This window comes from Chinchilla lanigera, unplaced genomic scaffold (assembly GCF_000276665.1).
Source record: "Chinchilla lanigera isolate Chin_1 unplaced genomic scaffold, ChiLan1.0 scaffold00013, whole genome shotgun sequence".
Classification (NCBI taxonomy): Eukaryota; Metazoa; Chordata; class Mammalia; order Rodentia; family Chinchillidae; genus Chinchilla; species Chinchilla lanigera.
The window spans coordinates 26,978,332-27,004,274 of NW_004955414.1; the positions used below are offsets into that span (position 1 = coordinate 26,978,332).

Here is a 25,943-nt window from a genome sequence, read left to right on the forward strand (position 1 = left end):
AAGCAGGAAAGGGACCCCAAATCCAGCACCTGATCTTGATCCCCCACATGACAAGGACCAGTCTCCCCACACACATGTCCTCCAGGGCCGCTCACTGACTCTGCTCACCCACTGGGTCTGAGGTCTGGCAGGGGCCGGTCGAGGGGCAGGCGGTCACTGAGGTAGGCGTTGTAGCCATAGTACTGGAACTGCTTCAGGGCCACACGCCGGCCTTCAGGGCTGAGCTCCTGGCCCCAGTGCGCAAACAGTGAGGAGTCTGTGAAGGGTTCAGCCTCCGCCTCCTCAGGCTTGGCAGGAGCCTCTGTAGAAAGAAGGCACAAGGGCACAGCGGTCAGAGTGTAGCCCTGCATATGCCGAAAAAACCCCTTTCCCTCCTCCACAACAGTCTCTCAGGTAAATCAGTTTGGCCCCTTCATTGGCAAGTAGAGGAGGGTGGAATTTTCATGTTTCCTAAAGATTCATTCATCCATGAATCTATCCATTCATCCATCCAACAGCCACTAGACACAAGGGATACAGAAAAACACCTGGCAGGGTCTGCCAAGAAGCTGATGGATGTGAGCCGGATGTCCCCTTACTTCAAGGCAGAGCCTCCTCCTTCCCTGTCTGTCTTCCTGCCAGAGAAATTGGCCCCATCCTTGAACTGGGCTGAAGCTTCCCTTTGCCCAGCCTGCACTCCATTCTCTGCTAGTCCCGAGCTGGCCCCACACTCAGGCTCTGTAGCTGGGGTCTCCTCTGCCCAGTTCTGGCTGGCCCATCTTCCTCTCCGAGTCAGGTCTGACTGAGAGCTACCTGGCACCACCATGTGGCAGGCACACACTGCGTCCTGCTGCTCCTGACTCTGCCCACTGGGATCAGGACACAGGCAACAGCCAGGCCATCCCCCATCTGCAATGCATGCCAGGCACTGCCTCTTGGACCTGGAGGTAGCCCCATCCCAGGTCAAGGATAGCTCACACTTTTCCAGGAACAACCAATGAACATAGAGAGGGTATTGGATGGAAGAGTAGAGACTTTGGATTAATGCAGTCATGAATTCAAAATCCTGCTCCCCACTCACTGGCTAGGTGACCACAGCAAATACTCTATCTCCCTAAGCTGAAGTTTCCCTACCTGTAATTAGGGGTTATAATCTATTCCCAACCCCATCCCTGAGATCTGTGAGGACTGCATCAAATAATGTACATAAAGCACTTAAATCAGCATATATCTCAGAATGAGTGTACAATCAATGGTAATCAGGGTTACATCAAGGGAGGTCATTTAAATCTCTCTTTTATATAAAGGGTAATATGTAAATCTTGCTGGACTTAGCTGATAGGCTGAGACTTCTGAATTCATTACCAAGAAAATCATTAAAGAGAAACTGGACAGAGAAGTTTAGCCCACTGGACAGCACCATCCATGCTTATAATTACAAGAGGTACGTTAGGGCTGGAGCCAGGGATCTGAATGAGACGGAGACCCAAGAAAGTAGAAGTAGGTCAGAATCAAGAGAGGTGGGTATGGGGCATCTCCCCATGTCTGCTTAGTTGTTGCATGGGGCCCAAGGGTGCACGCATGACACACTTAAAGATAGAGGCTAGATACAGGCAAGTGGACAGGGTTCCAGGTCTTCAAGATCAAGGCATTCAAAGCTATAGACTTCCACATCCTTGTGGGCTACTGAAGAGCCCATCTGGAAAGAGGAGGAGACCTGGAGACAAAAGGTTCGGGAATCTGACTACTTGCACTTCCCATGAGCCTGGTTCTCTTTCAAGCATCCCCACTTAATAACTCATCTCACTCAGATTATGTCCATTTCACAGATAAAGCAAATGAGGCACAGAGAGGACAAGAAGCTTGTTCAATTCTGGGCAGCCCCTCGCCCCAGTTCCTATCACCGAGCTTTACTGCCTCTATGTGACAGCAGGCTGGTATGTGAATAATTCAAAAGACAAACATGGGATATTAAGTGGGTTACCAATCTTCCTTAAAGACATAAAAGGAAGCACAGACACATCAAACAGATTAAGATCTATAGAGGAATAAAACGCAACATATGCGCAAATTCCTAAGACAAAGCAGGGTTCTCAGGCATGTGGAATCCTGCTCACCACTCAGTGCCAGAACCGGGGTACAGGTGCTCATTCTTCTCCCCTTTGAGGCAGGCTTGAAAGGATGTGCAGACGTGCATGATCTTGAAGGTCCTTGTTATCTCTAAAAAGATGTATGACTCATTCGTTTGGAATGGGGGGATAGTAAAGTCTAAATCAGTGAACCAACTGAATCATATAATATTTAAAAGAAATGTAGTTTTATTGCTCTCAAATGCCTAAATGGATATTACCAAGTAAAATGAGATCAGTTAATGAAAAAATTATGATTCACAATTAGGCCTGTACTGCATAATAATGTATTACAAACATATTGAAGTCCTGAGTTACAGCATCACATGTCCCTAGCATTTTATTCCATATGGGTGCAAATGACAACTTGAAAGCACTGGGTTCTCAATGATGAATTAAGGGCAACTGCAGTGGGAAGGACGGAATATTTGTTGCATATTTGCTAAGAGCTAAGTACTGTGCTAGGTGGTGTCAGGTTTCTTTATCTCTGTTTGTGTTCATCAGCATGGACTCCGTGAGGGCAGGACCATATCTGTCTTAGTCCTGCTGTATCCTTGGTTATTCTAGCACAGTATGTGGCTCTGATGAGGGACTTGATACACCATTTTAAAATAAAGGAGTTAATAATGAACTCATGGTAATTAGTTATTATACATGAGGCAATGAAAGATAAAAGGGTTCAATGACAAGTCTGAGGTCACCACATTCATTGAAGACATTGAACAAATGTCTGGCTTCCTCCAATCCTCTGCATGGCATGACACACTATTCTGCATGGCCCAACCCATATTTTTGAAAATAAAGCTTTATTGAAACATAGACCCATCCACTTGCTAATATCATCTACAGCTGCTTTAGAGCTATAACGACAAGGCTGAGTAGGCAGGACAGACCATGGGATCCACAAAACTGCTGCCTGGTCCTTTGAGAGACAGTTTGTTAGCCCTGCTCTATATACTACGGTTGATTCATTAGGTGAAGAGAATTCGCTCTGCTAACTCCATTCATTTTCTTCTTTCTGTCCAGAGTTGGCTGTCAGTTCAGGATCCTGGGGTCTATATTCCAGCTCTATCACTTACTGGTTTACTCTGCCTTATCCCAAGCTCCAGTTTCCTCCTCTGGAAATGGGTTGGTAATGATATTAACGGTAACTCCCTCACAGAACATTTGTGAGTATGGAGATGGCTATGTGTGGAGCTGAGCATATAGTAAGCTCTTTATAAATGCTAGCAGCTAATGACCCAAGAATCTCACGGCCCCTTTTCCTCCACTTGAGATGGGGAAGATGACCTGCCCTGAGGTCCTCAGCTCTGAAAGACACAATGGTATCCAGGCCCCCAGATTACAAAGCTCCATGTCCGTATACAACCAGCCTCCCTTTAACCAGTCCCTGACTCAGTTTCCTTCTGCAGTAAGAAAGGAGACCTACGTGGCTGTCCAGCAAGGGGACTGTCTTTGACACAGTGGTGGGCAGGCCAAGAGGACTCACAGAAGTGCCTGTGCTGGGTGCTCTGTGGGACCCAGGGTGTCTGGACATATTTGGTGAATGGCAGACCCTTGAGCATCTCACCCAGAGACAAGACTGCTCCTAGGAGTGGACTCTGGCTGAGGCCCCTGCTGGACTCCAGCTGAGTCCCCTCCTTCATTTAAGGAGAGAATGAGTAGGCCACAGTGGCCTCAGGAGAAGTAAAGCTAGGGCACTGGAGGAGAGAATTTGGGGGAACCCACCCCAGCCTTCCCAGGCCAGCACTTGTCCGGCTCCCAGAGAGATACAGGGTGAGAGGAAAAGGGGTGCTTCGCCAGAGAGCCACACACCAGGCCCAAGTGGCCTGTGTGTGACACAAAGGCAGGAGGCATCCCTCTATCTCCCCAGGGAGGATGTGGCCTACAGGTCTGGGAGGGAGTCAACCTGCTCCTCACACTCTTGTTCGGGAGCCAGCAGTAGCCTTCTACTTCCCTCCTGTAAAGACAAAGTCCCTTCAACACCTCAGGCTTACCCACAAATGCTGCTGGCTTTCTGTTCTCCTATAAGGTCTTTCCTAAACATTCAGTCCCCTCCCAGTATTCCCCTTGCATATATATGTGTGTATTTTTTGTCATTTTTCTTGCTTGTTATGTGTCCTTCCCAACTAGAATATGAGCTCTGTGAAGTGGGGAATTTACTTTGCTCTCTGCCAAATCCCAAGTTCACAGGGGTGATTGGTAAGTGCTTAACCAGTATCAGTAAAATGAACAGTGAGTGGGAGTCAGGAAGAACCTGCCTGCTAGGGGGACTCTTCCAAGGGGGCCAGAGGGGACTGAAGCCTGGGACAGCAGGTAGAACGTGAGGCCAGTGAAGTGTGACTGAGCAGATTCAGATACATACAGTTAATTTTGTTTGCAGTTCACTCAAGCAAGCGATTGCATGTTGTTATACAGACTTGGTGCCTCTCAGCTGGTTCTATGGACTCAGATTCCCGGAGGACAAGGAGGTCCCACTTGCCCAGGGCTCCTTGGTAAACCTCTTGTATCAGATAATTTCCTGGCACTTCTCCCAAGAATCTAGTATAGGACAGTTCACAGAGTGGTCACCCCACAATAGAAGCAGAAGGGAGAGAAGGAGGGAAGGGGAAGGGTGGTGTCCCTCTCTTCCTACCCTCACCCAGAAGGGCTCAGAATCAGAGGCCACTGAAGGCTCTAAACATCCCTCCTCCCAGAAACGAGGGCAGCAACATGAGAAGATCAGCATCTCCACAAAACCGACCTTGGATGCCTTCGAGGAGTTTCCAGCCCAAACCACACAGCCTCAGAGGGCCAGGGAGGCCGGCCAGGTGTCCCCTTCCCTCCAGAGCCCTGGTCCTCAGATGTTCCCACAGCTTTGGCAGACATGCCGACGCTTGTCCATGCTTCTGAGTCTCCTCGGTCTCCAAGGTCCTTTGCTTGTTACAGAACCCCCATGGGCAAACTCCCAGAGGAGGGCTCCCCTTTGAGGAAACTAGTCACACTGTGAAGGGAGAAGGTGCAGTTGATGGATCTGTGCTAAGCAGGACATTTCCGACGTCAGTGGGAAAAGAGTCTGATTGGCTTCCCACCCTTGTCATTTCTCAGGGAAACTCTCCCTGGGGAACCCAGGGACCTGTCATTCCTACTCATCCCCAGGGTACCCTTCCAGGCCAGCATGCAGAGCTGTAGCTTGGTCAGCTTATCCAGAGGAGCTCCCTGAGGGTGGCACTTCCCATGGCTGGGTTTCAGTGCTCACTGCCCATCTTGCCCACAAACAGTAAGCAACATATTTAAGCAAGTGTATCCTGTGCCAGGGCTACTTCTAGGTATTGAAATATAATTACTCAGACACAGTCCCTATTCTTAGCAGTGTCTGATTTAGTGGAAAGGCAGCGTACAGAGAACGTGATCAACACTCCAATCAAAGATGTATAAAACGTCATCCGATTCCTGGAGGTGGAGGCAGGCGGTACAGGAAAGGTTTTCTAGAGTAGCAGAGCTTCTGTTAGACCATAAAGAATAAAGGAGACCCGTCAACTCACTGTAAGGTAGGGCACCCCAAGGAAGGGGCTAAGGGAGGGGCAGATGAGAGCAAAGATATAGAAACCTGAAAGACTATACTGTGGAGCTTAAGCTCATGGTACAGATTTGCAACAAAAGAAACAGAACCAGAGCCAGAGGCAGCCAGTGAATGAGAAGAGAAGAACCATCACAATGAATACTGTAATGCTGAAAGGCAAGGGATTAGCCATAGCATTTGAAAATATGCCATGAAACTACAAGCGTGCATCCCACAGCCCAACATGCAAACATCGGAGAGGTCCTGTCCAAAGTGGCAAAGTACATGACTTAAGGTCCAAATGCAGGTTAATACTGGACGCCTCGCAGCAAAACCTTAATGTTGTAGCATTTCCCGTAGTAGAGAGCACCCTAATCCTATTGTACTGCCTCTGTCAGTTGGTGAGGCCAGGCCTTCCTATATTCCCTGGGATGTAGGTCTCATCATTCCCTAGATAAGAGGACGCTGCAGCTCACTCACACCTCCTTCTGACCACAGCCCACCTTCATGACATTGGCCAAGATACACCTAGGAGGCAGGAACATGCTTGAAGGTTGGAGAAATCTGGACTGTGGGACACCACTCAGGTGGTCCACACTGGTGTGTAGCAGCTGTTAAACTGGAAATGCCTTCATAGCAGCAGTAAACAGCTACTGCCTGGTATCCATCCAGGTCCCATGCCCTGGCCCTTCCTTGGAAGGCTCTGGATCTTTTCACCAGCCAATGACTAAAGGCTCATGCACGGCCTAGCTTGGAGCCCTAGGACCCTGCTCCATTCACACCAGCATTTCTGCAGATTGGTAGTGCCTGTGCCTTGGCCTGTGCTTGTAGAGTATATTTTGATTCTCACTTGCTCAAGCCCTTCCTAACCAGGCCCCTGTGAATGGAATGATGAGCTTCTTTCAGTTTACTTGCTTCCCCACAGTAATGCTCAGCCCTTATTGTGCATGACCTGTTTTCCAGAAAGTTCTACCAAAGATCCTATGATGCATCTGAGATATGCCACAACATAGTCTCAGAGATATAACACACAGTCCACTAACGAGAGTGGAGCATTTCAGATCCATCCTGACAGTCTCCACACTAATTCATGGAGGCTAGAAAGAGCTCGCAAAGCTCAGAGGAGCTAATGCATCAAAAGTTGTACTGCCAAGTCTTGTCACAGGTTAATCAGCCAGTCACATGGAATACATCTGGATGTCCTGCCAAAGCTTTGGAGGATCCCAAAGCCACCAGTGCTGCATGAGGGTCCTACTTCAGTGGGCAGTGCACACAGAGGGCTGGCGTTGCTGTCTTTGGCTCCAAGGTCTTGGTGAACCACGGGATAGAGCGGAAAGATGGGCTCTGAAGTGAAATAGACACTGTAATGCTGCCAGGCCTGACCTGTTCTGCCTGCCTACCCTCCTCTCCTGGGACCAGGTCCCTAGAGATCCCCTTGTCTGGAGCTGGGCCATTCTCCCCTCTTGCCACAACTGCAAGTAGAAGCTCGGAGGTATCAGGGGCTTCTTGGGGTTGCAGCAAAGTCTGCAGCCAAGCCCACTTCCTAAGCAGGATCCCAGCAGCCAATGTGCTCCCTGGACAAAGCATGGGAGAGGTCCAACTATACTTCACTGCTGGAGGCCAGTGCGATCTGGGGCGCCCACCTTAGGGTTAGGCAGCTGGATTGACCACGCCCTGTCCAGAGAGCAAACAAAGCCTCCATGTGGGCACAGCCTGCAGAGAACCCAACCCCTTGACCTGGCGGGACATGCACACATTGGAAGTGGTAACCCCCCAGTCTAGGTTCCTGTGGGGATGTTTTTCTAGAAAATTGATGGGGGCTTTCTGTTCCTGTGGTTTTATCCCATTTACTGCATGTCCCTCTCTCTACAGATGCAAGAGCTGAGAAGGCCATGAGGTGCGTGGGGAGAGGGCTTTTGCCTGCAGCCAGTCCTATGGCCGCTGCAATTTCTGTTTCTTCCCCCAGGCTGTGAGCCTAGCGGAAGCTTTGGGAGTTTGATGATAAGATCCAGAACTCAGTGACTGAGATGGGAGAAACTGACACGAGGCCCAAGTCCCAGCAGCTGCCTGTCCCAGGCACTGGGGCCCTGTGTCTGAGGTTCATTCAGGGGACAGACTGACAGGCCTGTCTTAGTCCTTCTCCCAGAGTGTCTGGGGGACCCTTCTATTCCCACTCGTGGGTCTGCCATTCAGTCTCTCTGGTAGGACTCAGATCCCTTCACACCTCCATTTTCTTCTCATGTGAAATGGGAATAGACCACCAGGCTGCTACGGGGAGGGTCCTTGACATCAGCTTTTGGAAAGGTGAAAGCTAAGCAGCAAAGAAAGGAGCAGGTGATGGATGCTAAGTGTCCCAGACAGAACTCCTGAAGCGGGCTGTCCTTTCCTGCCTCCCGCTTCACTCAAAACAGCTCTACTGAGGTAAAATTTGCATACTGTAGCATTCATCGACTTCAGATGTTCACTTCAATGACTATTAGAAAATTTTCCATTCTTGAGATCCCTTGATGCCTGCTTTCTTTTGGGTTAAAAAGAGAAGGGCTAATTGAATGTCCAGAAATGTACATTTCTCTCATTGGCTTTCCATAAACTCCTGTCCACGGGCTTCTTATGGGTCAGAAGTCACCATAATTCCTGCTGAAGAGCTTGACACTGGCTCTCTGAGAAGCCTGGGCAGTGTTTGCCCTTTTTCCCAGGGGCAGATTCACACTGCACAGGCAGGGGTTGCTCCTTGAGAAGCAGGGCAGCTGCAATGGCCAGGCCCTCCCTTCTGCTGCCCCACAGGCTCCTCTTCCAAATGCCCAGCCTTGGTGTCTGGCGCAGCCTTGGTGTCTGTCCCAGGCAAAGCCAGGTGCTGAGACCCAGCGGAAGCAGGCTGCCTAGTGAGGTAGGAAGCCTTGGGCTCAGGAGGCTCAGCTCCAACCTAGAAAAAACCCCAGGTCCCAGAGCCTCTGTTTCCCTTTTGTAAGTGCTTGTGCTCTACCTGGGGGCACCAGGGAGACATTAGCACATCACAGTGCTGCTTTCCTTATATTGCTATGGCTGTCTGGGCTCCCAAGGGGACATTTCCAGATTTTGTGAAACACCCTTTGATATGTTAAGAGCGCTAACAAGGACAAGTAAAAGAACTACTCTTGAGTAGTGAGTTCCCCTCTTCTCTGCTTCTGGAGGTGCATCTGAGCAGGATCCGAAGGACCCTTGCTAGCAGCCCCCATGACTAGGCACCCTCTTCCAGGAGTCCCCAGATCTGCTGAAAAGAAGCAGCAAAATCTGACAGGAAAGGGCCTGGAATGAAATCAGAAGGAAGCAGCCCTTCACCATGAAGACCATCTACCAAGGACTGTATTCATGGTGGCGAAGGGGAACTGGGAAAGCTGCTGCTGGGTCCTAAAGAGAGGGAGAAGAGAGGCTTCTTCAGGGCACCGCATCCCAAGCAGGGTGGTCAACACCAAGGACAGACTCTTCCAGGGCCTGAGGCCACCAGCCAGAGTGAGGTAGGAGATTAGGGCAGGGGCAAACGGATCACCCAACAGGGTGCGATGTGTCAGAAGTCATAGAAAACCACAGCTAACAATTGAGAGACATGTTTCCCAAAAAGAGAAGACACGCACAGAACAGTGGACCCAAAATGACTGCAGGTTTACAGCTCCTGAGCACTGTACACAGCAGCAACCAGAAAACGTATTCTTAATCCTTCATCTCAATTTGGCAACCAATCAGAAAAATGCTGTTATTTCTAATCCTTCACTGAATCTGGTACTAGTCAGAGGACCAACCCTTCATTTACACAGGGGCACAACTTATCCAAAGACCCTGTTCATGATCCTTCATTCACATCAGGTGAGAGGACAGGTGAACTTTTCAGTAGAACAGTTTACATCAGCATGAAGCCAAGTGAGTTTTTCATAGGACAATTGTCCCACTGTCACATTTACATGAGATGGAGTCTAGTCCAGGCATTTCGGACACTAAAGACCCTTCTCCCTTTATCCTCAGAGGGCTGTGAGCTTTCTTGACCAGGCACTCACCCTCCCTTAACAGTGCACATCTTTCTGCCTTCAGTTAAATATGCACCGCTGCTGCCTTTTCTGTGTGTCTTGGCCAATTCTTTGTTCATGACACCACAGCTCTGGGAGGAAGACCCCTGGAGCCCCGTTAGGAAACAAGAGGGCTCTGAGTTCAGTTCTGCCCTGGACTGGCTGTGTGACCTTGAACCTCCCAGAAGCTCAGCTAGTACATATAAGGGGCAGGAATCTTAATGTGTACCTCTAAGCTCGTTGCAAAGAAAAGGGAGGTGATGGACCCCAGAAAGGGCTTAGCTAACCATTGGACTCGGGGTAAATACAGTTTTCCTGTGACAGAGTGGCTTAAGAGTTCACAAATGTGCCATCCAGCAGTTCTCAAATGATGTGTGCATATCCCTGCATTAAATAAAACCAAGTTGTCAGAAGAGCTGCTTCTTCCTGAAGGCTTTCCAGAGAATCTGCTTCCTGACTTTCCAGCTTCAAGAGGTTGCTGCATTCCCTGGCTCATGGCCCCATCCTTGATCTTAAAGGCTAACAGCACTGGGTTGAGTCCTTCCTCCCCAACCACAGCACTCTGACCTCTTTTGCCTCCCTCTTCCCAAGTCAGACTGGTTCTCCATAGTCACATTAGGTTCATGTAGGCAACCCAGAATACACTCTGATTTTTTTTTTTTTTTTTTTTTTTGGTGGTTCTGGGGACTGAACCTAGGGCCCTCTACTGTGAACTACATTCCCCAGCCCTTTTTATTTTTTATTTTGAGACAAGGCTAAGTTATCCAGGTGGGACTAGAACTTGCGATCCTCTTGCCTCAGCCTCCCTCTCTGCAGGGATTACAGGTGTGTGCCACTATGCTCCTGATTTTGAGGTTAGCTGAATGAAGCATCTTAATTCCTCCTGCAACCTGATTCCCCTCTCAGGCTCTGGGGATGTGGACTTATGCATGTGCACATCTTTGGGTAGCCATTACTCCACTACACTCAGAAGTCAATTGTACTTTTCTTCTAACCATGAAGAAAAGATTCTACAACAACGCCCTCAGGGTTGTTGTGAGGTGAAGTAACCAGAGCTGAGATTTGTTTAGGGTCCACCTCGTGCCACCAGCAGCTCTAAACCCCAGCTCCCTGCTGAAATGGGATAGGGGCCTGTCCAGTGCAACCTGCACAGGGCTGTTGCCCAGGGTCTCCAAAGGAGCAGGAGCACCTAAGGGCAGCAGGTGGCCATGAGTTGCAGGGGAGCTCATCCCTTTCACCCTCCCCTGACCTTCAAACCATCTTGGCCCTGACCCCTCATGCACCAGCTAAGAACAACGAAGGAGATCTGTGCTCAGTGCAAGGCAGGTGCTGTGACAACCACCCTCCTGCCTCTGCTTCCCTCTGGCTCTGACTGGCCCATCTGTTCTAGTTTCCATGGGGCTCCTGACCTTTGGCTCTGCCTCCCCTTGCCATGATTTGCACTGGATGTTGGAATTTGGCCACCTGAGTGAGTTAAAGACATCATATTACAGTGAACCATGCATACCCATGTTTACAGCAGCACATAATAGCTAAACCTTGGAAACAGCCTATCTGTCAGCAGATGAATGAATAAAGAAAAGGTGGTATTTACACACAGTGGAGTACTATTCTGCCATAAAGAAACATAAACTTTAGTCATTTGTAGAAAAATATAGACACCTTGAGACTCTAACCTTAAGTGAAATAAATCAGACACACAAGCTAAAATAGTGCATTGTTGCTCTGATATGAGAAACCCAAAATATAAATATAGAGCAAAATAAAAGTTAGTTTTTTTAATTAAAAAAAAGATATGGAATGAGGGGTAAGGGAGGAGGGGTCAGAAGATGGAAAAATGAATCAAGATGTATTATGTCCATGTACCAATTCCCCAGAAGGAATGCAAACATTATATACTATAAACATGTACTAATAAAAAAAGACAGTGTAGAAAAAATCCCTTCCCTACCTCCCCAGAGCAGTTCTTTTTTGCAGGATGTTCCAGATTTTCCAAAAATCTAGTGAAAATTATGGACCACTCCCCCAGAAAAATGCACATTGGCAACTGCACAGCACATCTGCATTACCTTTCATGGAAGTCATGACAGCCATGGTACCATGGCCAGGTAGGGGCTGGCAAACTTTTCTCCATTAAAGAGCAGTAGAAAATATTTCAGGATTGCAGGGCATGTAGTCCATTGCAGCTATTCAACTTAAAGCAGCCAGAGACAATATGTACATCAGCAGGTGTGACTGTGTTTCAAGAAAGCTAGTCGTAAAAGCAAGCAGCATCGGATCTGGCCCGGGGGCTGCAGTTTGCCCAGTGTGGCCATAGAAGACTCCACATTTAGCAGCTTTGCACACTAGATGCGTGAGCCTTAACTGCTCAGTGCTTCAGTTGCCTTCTGTAAAACTAGTGAGAAGTAAAGGAATGAACATGTGTAAAGCATCTACAGTGCCTGATACACGGTAGGCTTCGTGAAAGGGTAAGCCACTATTCACCTGTAGATTAAGAGCCTCCTCCACCTCAATGACACTGGCTTTGATACACATCTGTCATATTCCATTGGGGACTCACTCTGATTCGCTCAAGTACAAGCCTCATGGGACACAACCCCAACCCACCTTTGTAGGTCAACTGAGGCCTAAATTAGACCTGGTTGGGCAGGATAAGATGGAACTGTGCCTAAGAACAGGAGCCAGGGAAGGGACAAAGGAATCAGGAGCTGGGAAGGCAGCCCAGCCAGGTGGGCTAGGATTTGGGAGGGTGGCAAGTCCTAGCAAGACACCAGAAAACAAGTCAAGGTCTCAGGAGAAGCACAGTCACTGTAGCCTGGGCTGATGAGGCAGCCAGGAACAGAAAGATTCTAGGCTCTCTGAGCTCACTCCAGATACTCCGTGACAGTCCCTCATAGCAGACAGACCACATACACCTGCTCCTGCTGGGCTAGCACTTTGGGGTCCTCCTTCCCCTGCAGAGAAGATCTGGGACTGGGTGTCACTGAGCTCATGGCTGAAATAGGACAGGTAGGGTACAGCCAGAGCCTAGCTCTGTACACACACACACACACACACACACACACACACTCATAGGGATGGAAATGGACTTGATTAGAAATTATGCAGAATGAAAGCTGCTATTAAAAGATCCAAATTTTTATACTGCAAGCCAACCATATAAAGTACATGTGAAAAACTCATTTTAGGGAGTGACAAATGTATGTATCTTAGGAACCAGGATTTATATGCACCATTACTTGCTACTTTAAAACAACCCTTTAAACCTAGAATTCTGCCTAGGAGATATAATGAACTCTGAAGCACATACCATCATTTTCCCCCTTGAGAGCTGACAGCCTGGAGCTGAGCACCCGGACTTCTAAATATATACCTCACTGTTCACACATAAAACAGTGTTTCCACACATCAATTTCCAGGTGTGAACTGGCTGGACTGACCTGGTCGATGCATGAGTGGCGTGTTTCTCCTGACCTAGGTGCATTGACACCCAGCTGGACTCCACGGGGAGGAAGAAAGGTGCACCTTGTAGTAAGGCAGTCAGCAGTTTGGACCAAGTCAGACTGCCATGTTGGATGTGCCACAGAGGTCCTTGCTTTGGGAAACTTCCAGCGTGAATTAGGCTGCAAAGTGTCTGTACCCTCAGCCTCATAATGGTACTCCGTTTTTCACTCTCCTGCCTGTCCTGAGGCCTTCCTTCCCATCTCAAGAGAAACTTGCTGTACAGTAGCAGCTCCCAAGCATCTAGAGGTGTCAGAGTCTTCTGGGAGCTTGTTACATCACAGGCTGCTGGAGCCACCACCCCCAGAGTGTCTGGTTCAGCAGGCCTGGTGTGGAACCTGAAGATTTGCACTTCTGGTACTTTTAGAGTAAATGCTGAGGCTGTAGATCCAGGTTGTCCACGCCAAGAACCAAGGGAGTGGGGAGGAACACTAGGCTGGAGTCACAGGCCTCCTCTCTGGTCCTGGCTCCCCTCTCACTTTTTGTGTGGTGCTGGTTGGGCCCAAAGTCCTTCCCTTTTTGTAGGCCTCAGTCATCACATCAGTAAACACAGGGGCATCTCTACGATCCTTCCATGTCCTAAAATGTTATGATTATAAAGTGGCTCAGATCTCTGCTTCTGGCTCCTACTTAGAAGCAGAATGTCCAAGGGAACCCTTGGGTCTCTAGTTGAATGCCTTTATCTATACACAAACTATGGCACAGAGAGGTAAAATGCCTTGTCCAAAGCCACACAGCTAGGAAGCCCCAAATCTAAGACAATCTCAGAAAGCCCACTATTATGGTTTAAAAATAAAGACCCCTCTGCAAAGACTCATGTAATGAGGATTCGGTCCCCACCATTCAGAGACGGGATCTACAGAGGTGACTAGATCATGCAGGCCCTAATTTCAACAGATTACTAATCCATTAGCTGAATGGGTTTATTAGGAGATAGGACCTGACTCAAGGAAGTAGGCAGTGAGAGAATGCCTTTGAAGGATATAACTTTTCTTGGGCTCTGTTCCTTTCTCTCTGCTTCCTGGCCACCATGAGGGGAACATCTTTCCTCTGCATGCCCGTCTGCTGTGTTGTTTCTGCCTTGGAGCCAGCTAAGCATGGACTGAAAACTCTGAAGCCATGAGTCAAATTAGACCTTTTCACAACAGAAGTTGCCTGATGTGCCTACAAATCCCTGAAGGCCCTCACTCCTTGCCTTGTGTTTTATACTTTATCTACAAAGTGGCTCTGGGAAGAAGCAACTTGCTCAATGAGTGAACAAGTATTTCCAGTACTACTGAGGTTGCCAAAACCCAGAGCCTGAGCCCTGGGCAAACTGGAAAACATTCTTGCTAGAGCCCCTCAGCAGTGCAGGTGCCTGGGTCTGGAACTACAAATGCAAGCTCCTGCAACCTTTGTGCCAGGGTGGTTGGTGGGAAGGCAAGAGATGATCTGCAGCAAGGAAAGGAGGCTGTCAGTCAGAAGACCCTGAGACATTCCACTCAGGCTCCCCAAAGATAGCTGCATTCCAGTCCTGTTCTGCTCAGTTCTCACAGGCTATCTTCTTACCCGAAGACATGTGCAGGCACGTGCGCGCGTGCGCGCACACACACACGCACACACACACATACATATACCTATAGGAGCATGCAAAGACTTATCCTGGGAACAGATTCTTCTAGTCCCAAGTGGTTGTTCACTGCATGTAGCAAGACCATTAAAATTGTGCCATTTCAAAGACCAGAGAAGAACACTTGTAAAAACGAACTTGTGGGTCTGGGGATTTAGCTTAGCGGCACAGTGCTTGCCAGGCAAGCACAAGGTTGTGAGTTCGTTTCCTGGTACCGGAAAAGAACCAAAAAAAATAAATAAATAAAAAATCTTGTAGGAAGAAGAAATATTATGTGGCTTCACTCTGGTTAAGTAGCCCACATCTGAATGTTCAGGTGTAATTTATAGCAGACAGGAATAAATATGAGCTGGAATCCAGCAAATTTGAGGTCTGATCCTACAGCCCTGGCTGTCCCAAGTGGGGCAGTCTGGGGGACGAATGTGCCATCCCTCCCCACAGCCGTCGGTCACTGGACATCTTTGCCCTGCAGTACCCAATGATAAGTCTCCTGGCACCAGCGGTCATGGCTGTGCTGCAGCAAGAGGAAGTGGATTTGTCCTTTGGAGAAAGTTAACAAACAGGCCTTCCCAACCCCAGGGCCTGGCAGGATCAGAAAAGGCTTTGAATCCATGTCAAAGAAGCCATCAAAGGAAATGGGCCATTTTCAAACAAAATCCATTTCTCAAGCATGGTGGTAAAAATATTTATCACATGAAAGATGTGAGACCTTTATGATGTCTCCATGCTCTGTATTATGAATTTGGCGTGTGTCTGGAGGAATGTGTGCAAAACCCGTCATGCCCATGATTTTGAAAGAGGAGGGAAATTAGTCCTTTCCATCTGGCAAATTCTTAATTTACCAAGCCAGTCGTGGTGCCTGGGCACCTGAGGCAGAGGAAAGAGGCAGGCACGGCTGCAGCCAGACAAAATAAGCAAAGGTTTTAGACAAAGAAGCTCTGCATGTCCAGGACTTAGTGAATAGAGTCCTACGCTTATCTATCTCTGTCAGCCACGGGTTTTGAAAAGCAGTCATACTGATACCACATGCACAAGGTCAGACAAGGCTTCCTCAGTGGGACTCAGGATTATCCACAGACTCTGAACTTTCTCCTACAATCATGAGTTTTTGCTCTGCAAATGGATTTTCAAAGTACACAATAAACCCCAGAAAAAAATCAGCAGAAGGCAAGCCAACCTTTCCATGAGATCAGATCTGAGGATGAGTCCTCTGCTCAGATACTGCAGCCCTGAGGTTCTTTCTCTATACTGTGCCTTGAATTTGACCAGAGAGGATACTCTGATATGCTGCTTTTCATGAAACGATCAACCTGAGACATGGACCCAGGTCTCCTGCTCTTTCCTCAGGAAGAAGCTCTCAGGTAGGCCTTGGCATAAGGAGGAAGACATCTTCGCTTCTCCTACATCTTCTGGGCACCCTCAGCCACACAAAAGTTAAACTTCATTCATTTGGAGAATAAATGCAATTTGTTTATCCAACTGAGAAGTGTTGAGCTCCAGCTCTGCAGAGAGGCAGCCTGGCCTGTGAGGGTCGTGCAAGATCCCTGAGCCACACTGCCTGAGTGGGGAATGTGCCTTCACTACTCACCAGCTGTGTGACCTGGCACAAGTTGCTCAATCTCTCTGTATCTCAGTTTCCTAACTTGGAAAATTGGAAATAATCATAAAAACTACTTCTTTGTGAGGTCATTGTGAGGAGTAAAGAAATTAATAATAGAGCCCTTCCCATTCTATGTGTATATACACATTGGCTATTGCTAATACTATTGTTGCTACTGATCAGGTGCTGGGCTGGGAGCTGGGGGTAGAAACATGAGCAAAAGATATGGGGAGTTGTTGGGCAACAATCGCTTTCTCACCCTCCCACAGCATCTGGCATACAGAGGAACTCAGAACATGAGGCAGCTCATCCACATTCCCTAAGATGTGGTGAGAATGTAGAGCTCACTGGTCCCCCAGGTGAGGAACCTTGGGATACACTAGAAGGTCTTTTCCCTGATCCTTAACTCCATTCCTGATAAAGTCGGGGCTGGGGGAGGGAACAAGGGACACTCATGCCATGGGAAATCCAGGGTTAACAGTGTGGGGGTCACAGCCTGACCCCCTAAGCAGGCAAGCTGGATGGGCACATGGCAGCCTTCTTGCCAAGATGATCTGTCACAACATGTAGCCCAGGCCTGGGAAACAGGAACCCCACCATTATAGTTTGGGTCTTCAATGGCCCACACACACCTGTGAATTAGGGGCTTGGTTCCCAGGGTGGTGACTTTGGGAGGTGCTGGGGACATTGGGAAGTAGGACCTTATGGGGATCCTTGAATTACTGGAGGTGCTTTTGAGGAGAACGTGGGACCAAGTCCCATTGTCTTCCTCTCCTTTACTTCTTGGCCACAGGTGAACAACTTTGCTGTCACATGCTCCCACCATGATGTATGGCTTCACCACAGGCCCAAAGCAACAAAGTCAACTGATCATGACTAGAACCTTCAGAACTGTGTGCCAGCATAAATCTTCTCTCTTTGTAAGTTAACTATCTCTGGTGTTTTGTTGCAGTGATAGAAAGCTGACTCACATATCTTTGGAATGATCACTTAGCAGGGAAACACCAGGTTTCTGCTGCTCCAGGCTGCCCAGGCTGTGTCATGCTCCCCTCTGATCCTAAGGCTCATGGTTCAGTAGCTGTAGCATCTCAGCAGCCACAGAAATGAAAGTAACCTGGAGCAGGAAGCTGGAAAGCACAGCATAGGCAGGGTCCTGAGAGCAGCCTCTGTCAGTCAGAGAGGCCTCAGGGTGACAAGCTGCTCTGCTGTTGAGGCCTAAGGGAAGGTTCTAGACTATCGTGCACCCACCCTCCACATTCACCTTGTACTAGACACAGCACAGTTAGTTCCTAACAATGGACTTGGGCAATCTCAGCTCCATTCTTATCTCCTTGCCTTCTGATAGGCCTCAGGTAGATGAATAGAATTGTTTGAAAGTGTGTAGGGTGCCAGGCTCTCTCTAGGAAAGGATATACAACCACCAAGGGGTTCTATTTTCTTCTAGATCACTTGCCTGGCTGCATTCCTCAGCAGTGCTTTGCTCAGCACAGTGGATTAGGAGGTCTCCCGGTGCACACATGAACCAAAGTTGGAGCCTAAAGGAATCCCAGGAATCATCCTCCGGACCATTGCTCCTTGGCCTTTTTTGCTCATAACCTATGGTGTGAACCACACTTTTTGCAATGCATTCATTATATCTCATACACATATGCAAAGACACATAAGGCTAACCACAGTTTACAAAACAATCTTTAGCTTTAACAACATGTGACTAACCCTGTGATATTCTATTTTATTCTGCAATGTTCAATTAAGAAGAAGTGCTGGTCACAACACAGTTAATTATTTTATGACCTACTAATGGACTGTGACGGTATTTTGAAAACCACTCATCTGGACCAATGGCTTGCAAATCTTATAAAGCAATGGATCCTTCTTATAAATGCTAAAATCCCTACCCTCCTGTTGTGTTGCTTAGAATTTCAAAATAAACCATCCCAAAGGAAAACCAATAAAAACAATGACCATTTGGCAATATGCTTTTTTGAAGTGCACATTGTAACTATTACTCCTGATCTGTTGTCTTTATTGGATTAAAAATGCCTAGTAGATTAGTAAATTATGCTCATGAGTGTCCCATCTGGGTCATGGAGGTGTGACTCTGGGTTCTATATGTGGTTCCTAGACAGTTCTATGGTGCTGTTCCCCTACTCTACTTCTCAGCTGCCATGAACTAAGCAGCTCTGCTCCACCATGCCCTTCCACCATGCAATTCCTGCCCAAGACTCAGCTGACCATGGACTGAACCTCCCAAAACAATGAGCTAAATTAAACTTCTCCCACTTTAAACTGCAAATGTTGAGTGTTGTGTCTCAGTGATGGGCAAGCTGACTAATACAACATATCATCTAACTACCCCAAGATTTTGATGCGGATCCCCTGTGGGAGAAGAGATGACCATCTCCCACTGAAGAGTACTTATCCAAGACAGTGATGTTCGAGAGATCTCACAGGTCCCCCACTGCAAAATGAGTTTGAGTAGGGAGGGAGGAGTCTGAAGGGACTCTAGTCTGTTCATATGTAGGGTTTTATGTGAAAGCCTTTTTAAAGGCAGGATCTGCAGCTAAAGAAAATGATTTCAACACTATGAACTAATGAGTTTTTCTGTCTCATTTATCAAGGATAAGAGTGAAGGCAAGCCATTCAACTATCAGGGAGATAAAAGACTTGCAAAAAAGACAGAGAGGGAAAGTGGGGGCAGAGTGAGGGGGAGGCAGGAAGGGAGGAGAGCCCTGGACAAGGCATTCCTGGGGAGCTTCAAACTATTTATAAAAGGTCCTGCAATAAGGGCACACACTGATCAATGGAAAAACCCAATTCTGGGCTTTGGGTGAGATTTCTAGAAGACTCAAGGTAGAAAAGCTCCTTACCTACCGGGAGTCAGAAGCCCTGCTTAACAACTACATGTGTCTTTGATTAATAAAAGATGGGGAGTAAACTGATCATCTCTGAACACAGGCAGCGTGTTTGGAGGAAAACATCTTCGTAGCCTGGGATGAGGGGGTGGGAACCTTGACGGTGAGAATGCAGGTGAGCCTGTGAGCCTGCAGACATGCCCGCCGGGTGCCCATGCAAAGAGAGGGCTCTGCTGGCTCGCCACACACATGCAGAAGCTCACCCTGAGAGTCAGAGTGTAGGGCTCTGTAGCAACCTCTACACCAGCCCCAGCCCAGGTTACCCTACGCTCCGAGAGCAGAACTGTCAGGACCATGGGTTCTGGCTACAGCTGCCACCACTGTTCCTTCACAGAGCTCTTTCTTACCCAGTGCTAGGTAGGACAGGCAGTGACCGGGGTGCTTTTTCAGGCTCTTAGCGAGATCCTCTGAACACAGATGAAGCCACTGTGCTAGAGTGGCGCCGAGACGGAAGCACAGAGAAGGAAGCCACCCCCTCTGGTAAAGCAACCTCTGGCTTCGGTCCTTAAATACCCAATAGACACATCAGTCCACGCTCCTGTCCATGGAGGACATGGGCAGACACCATCCCTAAGCCAGGGCTCCATCCTACTTCCCAACTCTGGCTGCACATCAAAGTCAGCCGGGGAACAAAACAACCAGCGACTGATGCCCAGGCCCCCGTGACCAACTGAATCAAAATCTGTGGAGGTATGGTCCAGGCAGCCTTTTGCTGTGTTTTGTTTCATTTATCTTCCTCAGTTACTCTAACACGCAGCCAAGATTTAGCCGTACTAGTTTAAGAACAATGGCCCCCCAACTTCAGTGTGTGCCTGAGAATCCACTTGGAACGCTTGTTAAAAGTACAGATCATCCTGAGATGTTTCATCCCTGCAGGGTAATTGTTGCCAAGGCAGAAGAAATTAGCCCCTCCTTGATTCTCAGCCTTCACGTCTATGGGAAACATCTCAAATCTCAAATAATAAAACAACCCACCCCAACCCCAACACATTCTGTAATCTCTTGATGTATCATAAATGTTACATTGGAAAAATGTTTTGCCTCCCCTCCGAAGTAGCAATACGTTATCGTTAGCCTCTTTCCAACAGCCTTTTGGAAATTTAATAACTTATGACTGCAAGGTCTATTTTCCTCACCTGAGCATTATAATGTTTATCTTCCCTATTTTCCCTACATGATCGTCAACAGGCCTTTCTTCCTAGGCAAATCACAGAGGCCTCTTGGTTACCCTCTAGTACAGACAGAGAAACGTGTTGAGGTCCCAGCCTGGTGAGCGTGTCTTCCTCCTGACCACCATGCACTGCTTAGAAACATCCAAGTCTTGTTTTATGATCTAGGCTTTTCTCTGGACCACACGTCCCTCGGGTGTTTGTGATGAGTGTTCCCCCAGAACATACTGTGAGAAACAGATAAAACAGATAAAACAGATAAACAGATAAAACAGAGAAACAGATAAAACAGAGCCCAGCCAGCTCTGCTGCAAGGACAGCTCTGTGGAGCCTGTGGCTGCAGAATAGTTGCTGGGGAATAGAAGTGAGGTCAAATTGGGGGTTGCAAGATCTCAGGGGCTTCTCTTGATTTCTACTTTCCTGAGTCATCTGTAGGCAAGATCCTCAGGACTTGGAGCTTCATCAAACAGGTCCACAGAAATCCTGTCACCCCTTTTCACTTCAAGAGTGCCTGGCTTAGCTGGACATGGGTGCATACCTATAATCTTAGTGCTCTGGGAGACTCAGGTAGGAGGAGCAAAAGTTCAAGACCTGCCTGGGGAACTTAGTGTGACACTTTCTCAAAATAAAAAGGGTTGGGGATTTAGCTCAGTGTGAAGGCTTCAGGTTCAATCCCCAGGACTGAGGGAAAGAGGAAAAGACGGAAAGGAAGGAGGGATGGAAAGAACGAGGGAGGGAGGAAGGAAAGGAGGGAAACAGACAAGCAAGCAAGCCTGACTTAGTGAACAGCCAATTCTGATGGGATATGACAGATTCTGCAGGTGTTGGAGGGGTGGTGGCACAAACCACTCCAACAGGGACACAGAGATGAGACCAACAGACTCTGCCTTCAGCCACCATATGTTCTAGTATAAGCTGGGCAGGAAAGCGGGTGTGTTCTGGTGTGGCACAGCTGACCTGCACTGGCTGGGTGATGGACGTCATATGGACAGATGTCAGATAGCTGCATTTAGGTTTGGTAGGAAAGGTATGTCAGACACCACTGCTGCCTCTGGAGGAGAGGTCAGCAGAACACAGGACTCTCTAACCATGTCACTGTGAGTGAGCTAACTCTGAGAATATTCTTTTTTGTGCCTGGTAGCCAAGAAAAGCTGTCTGAGTTGCTATAAACACAAAGTGGGTGATCTGCTTTCTTACAGACCTTTGTGAAGGTCTTAGATGGCGCAGAGCTAATGAATGCCCTTAGCCCTCAGCCACAGTCCCAGAATCTGCAGTAAATTCTCAGAAGAGCAGATGAAAGGCACTGGGACAACTCTGAAAGTCTGTCCCTCATTATAAGCAGCTCTGACGCTCATGCCAGCAGGTGGTCATTGCTGTATCTGTCTGCAGGCCTCTCCTTCCTCAGTGGCCTAGACATTTCCTGGGATGCCCAAAAAAGGCCTAGGGAGGCTGGAGCAACAAGTAACAGGCAACAACTTACTCAGGCCAGTGACATACACACTTGGTTACCGGGCCACACCAGCTCCACTAGCCATCAGCCAGTGCCTAGTGGCTACTTTGTCCGCAAGTACAACAAAGTGGCCCAGAGCATGGGCTCAGCATTTAGCAGACTGGGACTGAACTTTGGGCTCTGCAGATTCCTCAATCTGTCAGTATCTTGGTTCATTCATCTGTAAAAAGAGGATAAAAAGAATACCTATCTCTCCAAGAGTTGGAGAAAGCAAATGGCATTTTTCCTGAGACATTCTTAGCCATGCCTGGCCCATGCTAAGCATCCAGTTAACATTAAGAGCAGCATTAACATGAAGATCCTTGTTCCTGTGTGCAGCAGCAGCAGCAGCAGTAGCGTAGTACACAGGACCAAGGGTCAGCAGCCAGATTCCCAACCCCGAGCACTTGCTCCATGCTGTACCTGCAGCAGGCTTGGCCACACTGTAATCTAAGCTTTCAAAGCCTCAGCCTCTCCCTCCAGGAAATGGACAGGATAAATATCCTTGCCCTACTAGCCACAAAGTATTTAGGGGTGTGTGCCGAGCACTGTCTTCACACCAGCACATCTAGATGATCTCTCCTTGCCCTCAGCCTGGTGCAAAAGTGGCCTGTCTGGCTTCTTGTAGCACAGCTCACATGGCAGCAGCCCTTGCAACAGTGTGTCTGCCCCAGCAATCCCCAGGATCTTGTTCTGCAGACCGAGGGGCTCAAAGTCCACTTACAGCTCTGCTACAAGCTCAGCTGGGTTAAACAGCAGTGTTGAGAAGGATGCTCCACAGGGAGCCTACTGCTGCCCACCCCAAATTTGTTGCCACGATGGTTTCTTTCATAGGGCCCAATAGAGATGTCCAAGAGTAGGATGGAGCAGGGTTCATCTGAAAGCTCCTTTCTTCTGGAGGGTGGTTCTTGGTCCTCTGACCCCTAACTCCCGTCTTCTCTAGACTCTACCACTGCACTGGCCCTGTCTCAGGGACTGACCTCTCTTGGCTTTTTTTTAGCTGGATACATAAGAGCCAAGTGAGGCTCCTTGGATAGACTGAGAGCTGAGGGCAAGGATTGTGCCTTGACTGACTTTGGATTCATACTACTGACATAGCCCAGGACTGGTTATATAGATGATACTGATCAGATTTACTGTTTCCCACTGCGATGATATCTACAAAGGCTATAGAATGGGACTTAGCAGCATATTGTCCTAGTTTGTTGTTACAACTGAAAGCCACACACTCAGTAATTTACGAAGGAGGCACACTTATTTAGCTCATGGTTCTGGAGGCTGGGAGGTCAAGAGCAGGATGCTGCTATCTGGTGAGGTTTATCTCACTGGTAAGAACTGCAGAATCTGAAACAGCACAGGATATTCTATGGCAAGGGAACTTTGAAAATATTGTCAAAGTGGCTTTTACAAGAACCCACTCTTCTGATAACTCACCCCCTCCCTCCATAACCCATTAACCCACTAATCCACAAATGGATCAATCCATTCATGCAACGGAGCCCCATACCCTCCCATGAGAGGCCTCATGTTATCGCCCAATGGTGCCACTTCTCAATATTGTTGCACTGAGATCAAGTTTCCAACGAGCGAACTTTGGAAGGAAACATTCAGACCTAGCAAATCCTAAGCAAGAAAACAGAGGCTTGCAGAGGTTAAGTAACTTACATGGGGTTACCCAGCAGGAAATAAGGCAGGCAGGGTCCAAACTCAGAAGTACCCTTCTTACGGTGCCTCCTGACCAGAACACACATTGATCCCTTTGGTTCCTTCCCTGTTCTGGCTCTAACTGTATGTCCGACAAATAAAGCAGCTTTGTAGCTTGGCCCTCTCCATTAGCAGCAGAACTATCCAGGCTATGAAGGCTGAGCAAAGAGATGGCCCTCAAGCGAAGGGGACATGGCTAAGCCATTAGGAGAACAACAGCAGCCTCAGCAGAAAGCCACTTACAGGAAGCAATTTGGGCTTTATTTAGGGTTTGCTTGCAAGATAAGTAGGCTTCTTTGGTGTCTGCAGCCAGAAAAGAATGGGTGATCTATCTCACATTAGGAACAACTGATTGATAACAACCAATTCCAGTGGGAGGACAGGGCTCGACCATCTGGACACTGGCCATGTTTCCTGCTGCCCTGCACTGCCTGGCTGGCCAGAAGGAGGGGTCTCAGAGCTCTGTGCCAGTGTCTGGCTGCCAGCCTTCCTGGCTCAGTGCAGGCACAGGGCTGTAAGGGTAAGAGGGGTCCTGTGGGGAGGAGGGCATGTCATAGGCAGTCTTTCCTCAACCCCCTTCCTCTTTCTCTCTGGCAAATCCAGCAAATCAAATTGAAGTCAACTCAAGATGGGCATATTCAGAGAGCAGAAAAGCAGAGAACACACTATTAGCAGTTATTCCTGGGTTGTGCAATTAATGAATGTGCCGAGTAGAACAAAGATGCAGACTCTTACACATCAAGTTTAGTCTGAGTGAGAAAACTATGGATTTTGATGTATACTATGCTATGTTTATAAAAATACCAGTTATGTGCCCAACCATATGCTAAGTATTTTCATGTTCATGATACCATTTCATCTTCAGAATAACCCACAAGGGTAGGTAGGATTACTCCCATTTTATACACAAGGAAACAGTAACTCAGAGGAATGTCTTAGAAAAGATTATCAATAAGTGGGGGGAAGAGGTACCATCCATGTCACCCAATTCTGCTCAATGCCCCTCTTACAAGCCCCAAGCCCACCTCATCCTAAGAAAGACATTCTCAACCCATGTCAGGTACACAGAGGCCCAGAAAAGCCTTGGAACTAAACAGAACATTATATTGAATAAAATTAAATAGAACTCAATAGGGCTACTGTCACTTATTTGACTACCTCATTGCAAAAATACTCTGAGGCAAGAGCTTTGGATGAGTGAAAATGCATTCATTGAGCAATCAAAAGAAAGTGCTCTGGGCCCAGAATATGCTCTGGCATATAACTTATTTTATAAATACAAACCTAGTCTTATTCAAACATTTGAAATGAAAGATTTGCCTTTCAATGGAGAATCTGCATTTCAACATAAAGTTATTCACTGGAGATGTAAAATCCGATTAATGCTGTGCACTTAGTATTCGAAAGCCTGAGGATCAGAGAGCTCATTTCAGGTGTAGAGGCGGCACATGCGCACAGACCTGCAGGGAAAAGTATTATGTGAACCTCACTTTTAGCATCCTGAGCACCCGCTCTGAAGATACTCCCCAGGGACAGCACTAGCAGGGCTGTCGATGTAAAACCAAAATGTGTGCATGGGTCAAGGGCTAGAGAAGCAAGTTTACTGTCAGGCCAGAAAGTGTGTTATGCTATTGAGCATCTATGACCTACCTGTCTAGCACCAGGCTAGGAGCTCATGGTCTAACAATGGGCCAGCAGGTAATCTCTGCCTTGTGGAATTACCTTCTAGTGGTGGGGACAGACACTGGGTAAAATAAACTAAGAACTGAGGTTCTTGGTATGCACTTGGTGGGAAATGCTGCTTTAGACAGTGTGGTGAGCACAGATCATACTCAGGACACATTTGAGCTGGTATCTGAAAGATGAAAAGGAATGAGCCAGAGGACAAGGAGATGCCAAGGGTAAGAGTCTTGAGGCCACAATAAATTCAGGGGGATCAAAGAACTAAAATGACACCAGTGTGACAGGCTGACAGTGGTAAAGATGGGTCAGATAAGAGGCTCGGGAAAGATCAGTTGAGGCCTTGTGAGCCTTGGTTAGGAGTGTGGACCTTGAACTGACAACAAAAGGAAAACTTGGTCAGGCTTTAAGCAAAGGAGCAACAGGATCTGATTAACATATTTAAAGGTTTTTTTTTCTGGTGGATGAGTGGATAGAAAGGAGGCTAGCCAGGAGCTAAAAAGTAGTCCAAGAGAGAAGTGGCTTGGATATAGCTGGTAGTATTGGAGAAGGACAGAGATAGTTGAATATAACAGATATTTTGGAAGTAG

General features: G+C 47.8%; 1 protein-coding gene across 1 annotated transcript in view; it reads right to left on the reverse strand.

Moving 5' to 3' along the window:
- The window catches only part of Galnt18 (polypeptide N-acetylgalactosaminyltransferase 18), a 333,981-nt gene that overhangs the window by 166,276 nt on the left and 141,762 nt on the right, over window positions 1-25,943 (reverse strand). The window contains exon 2 of the mRNA XM_005380289.2: window positions 109-301. Coding sequence (XP_005380346.1) covers window positions 109-301 — 193 coding nt within the window. The remainder of the gene's footprint in view (window positions 1-108; window positions 302-25,943) is intronic.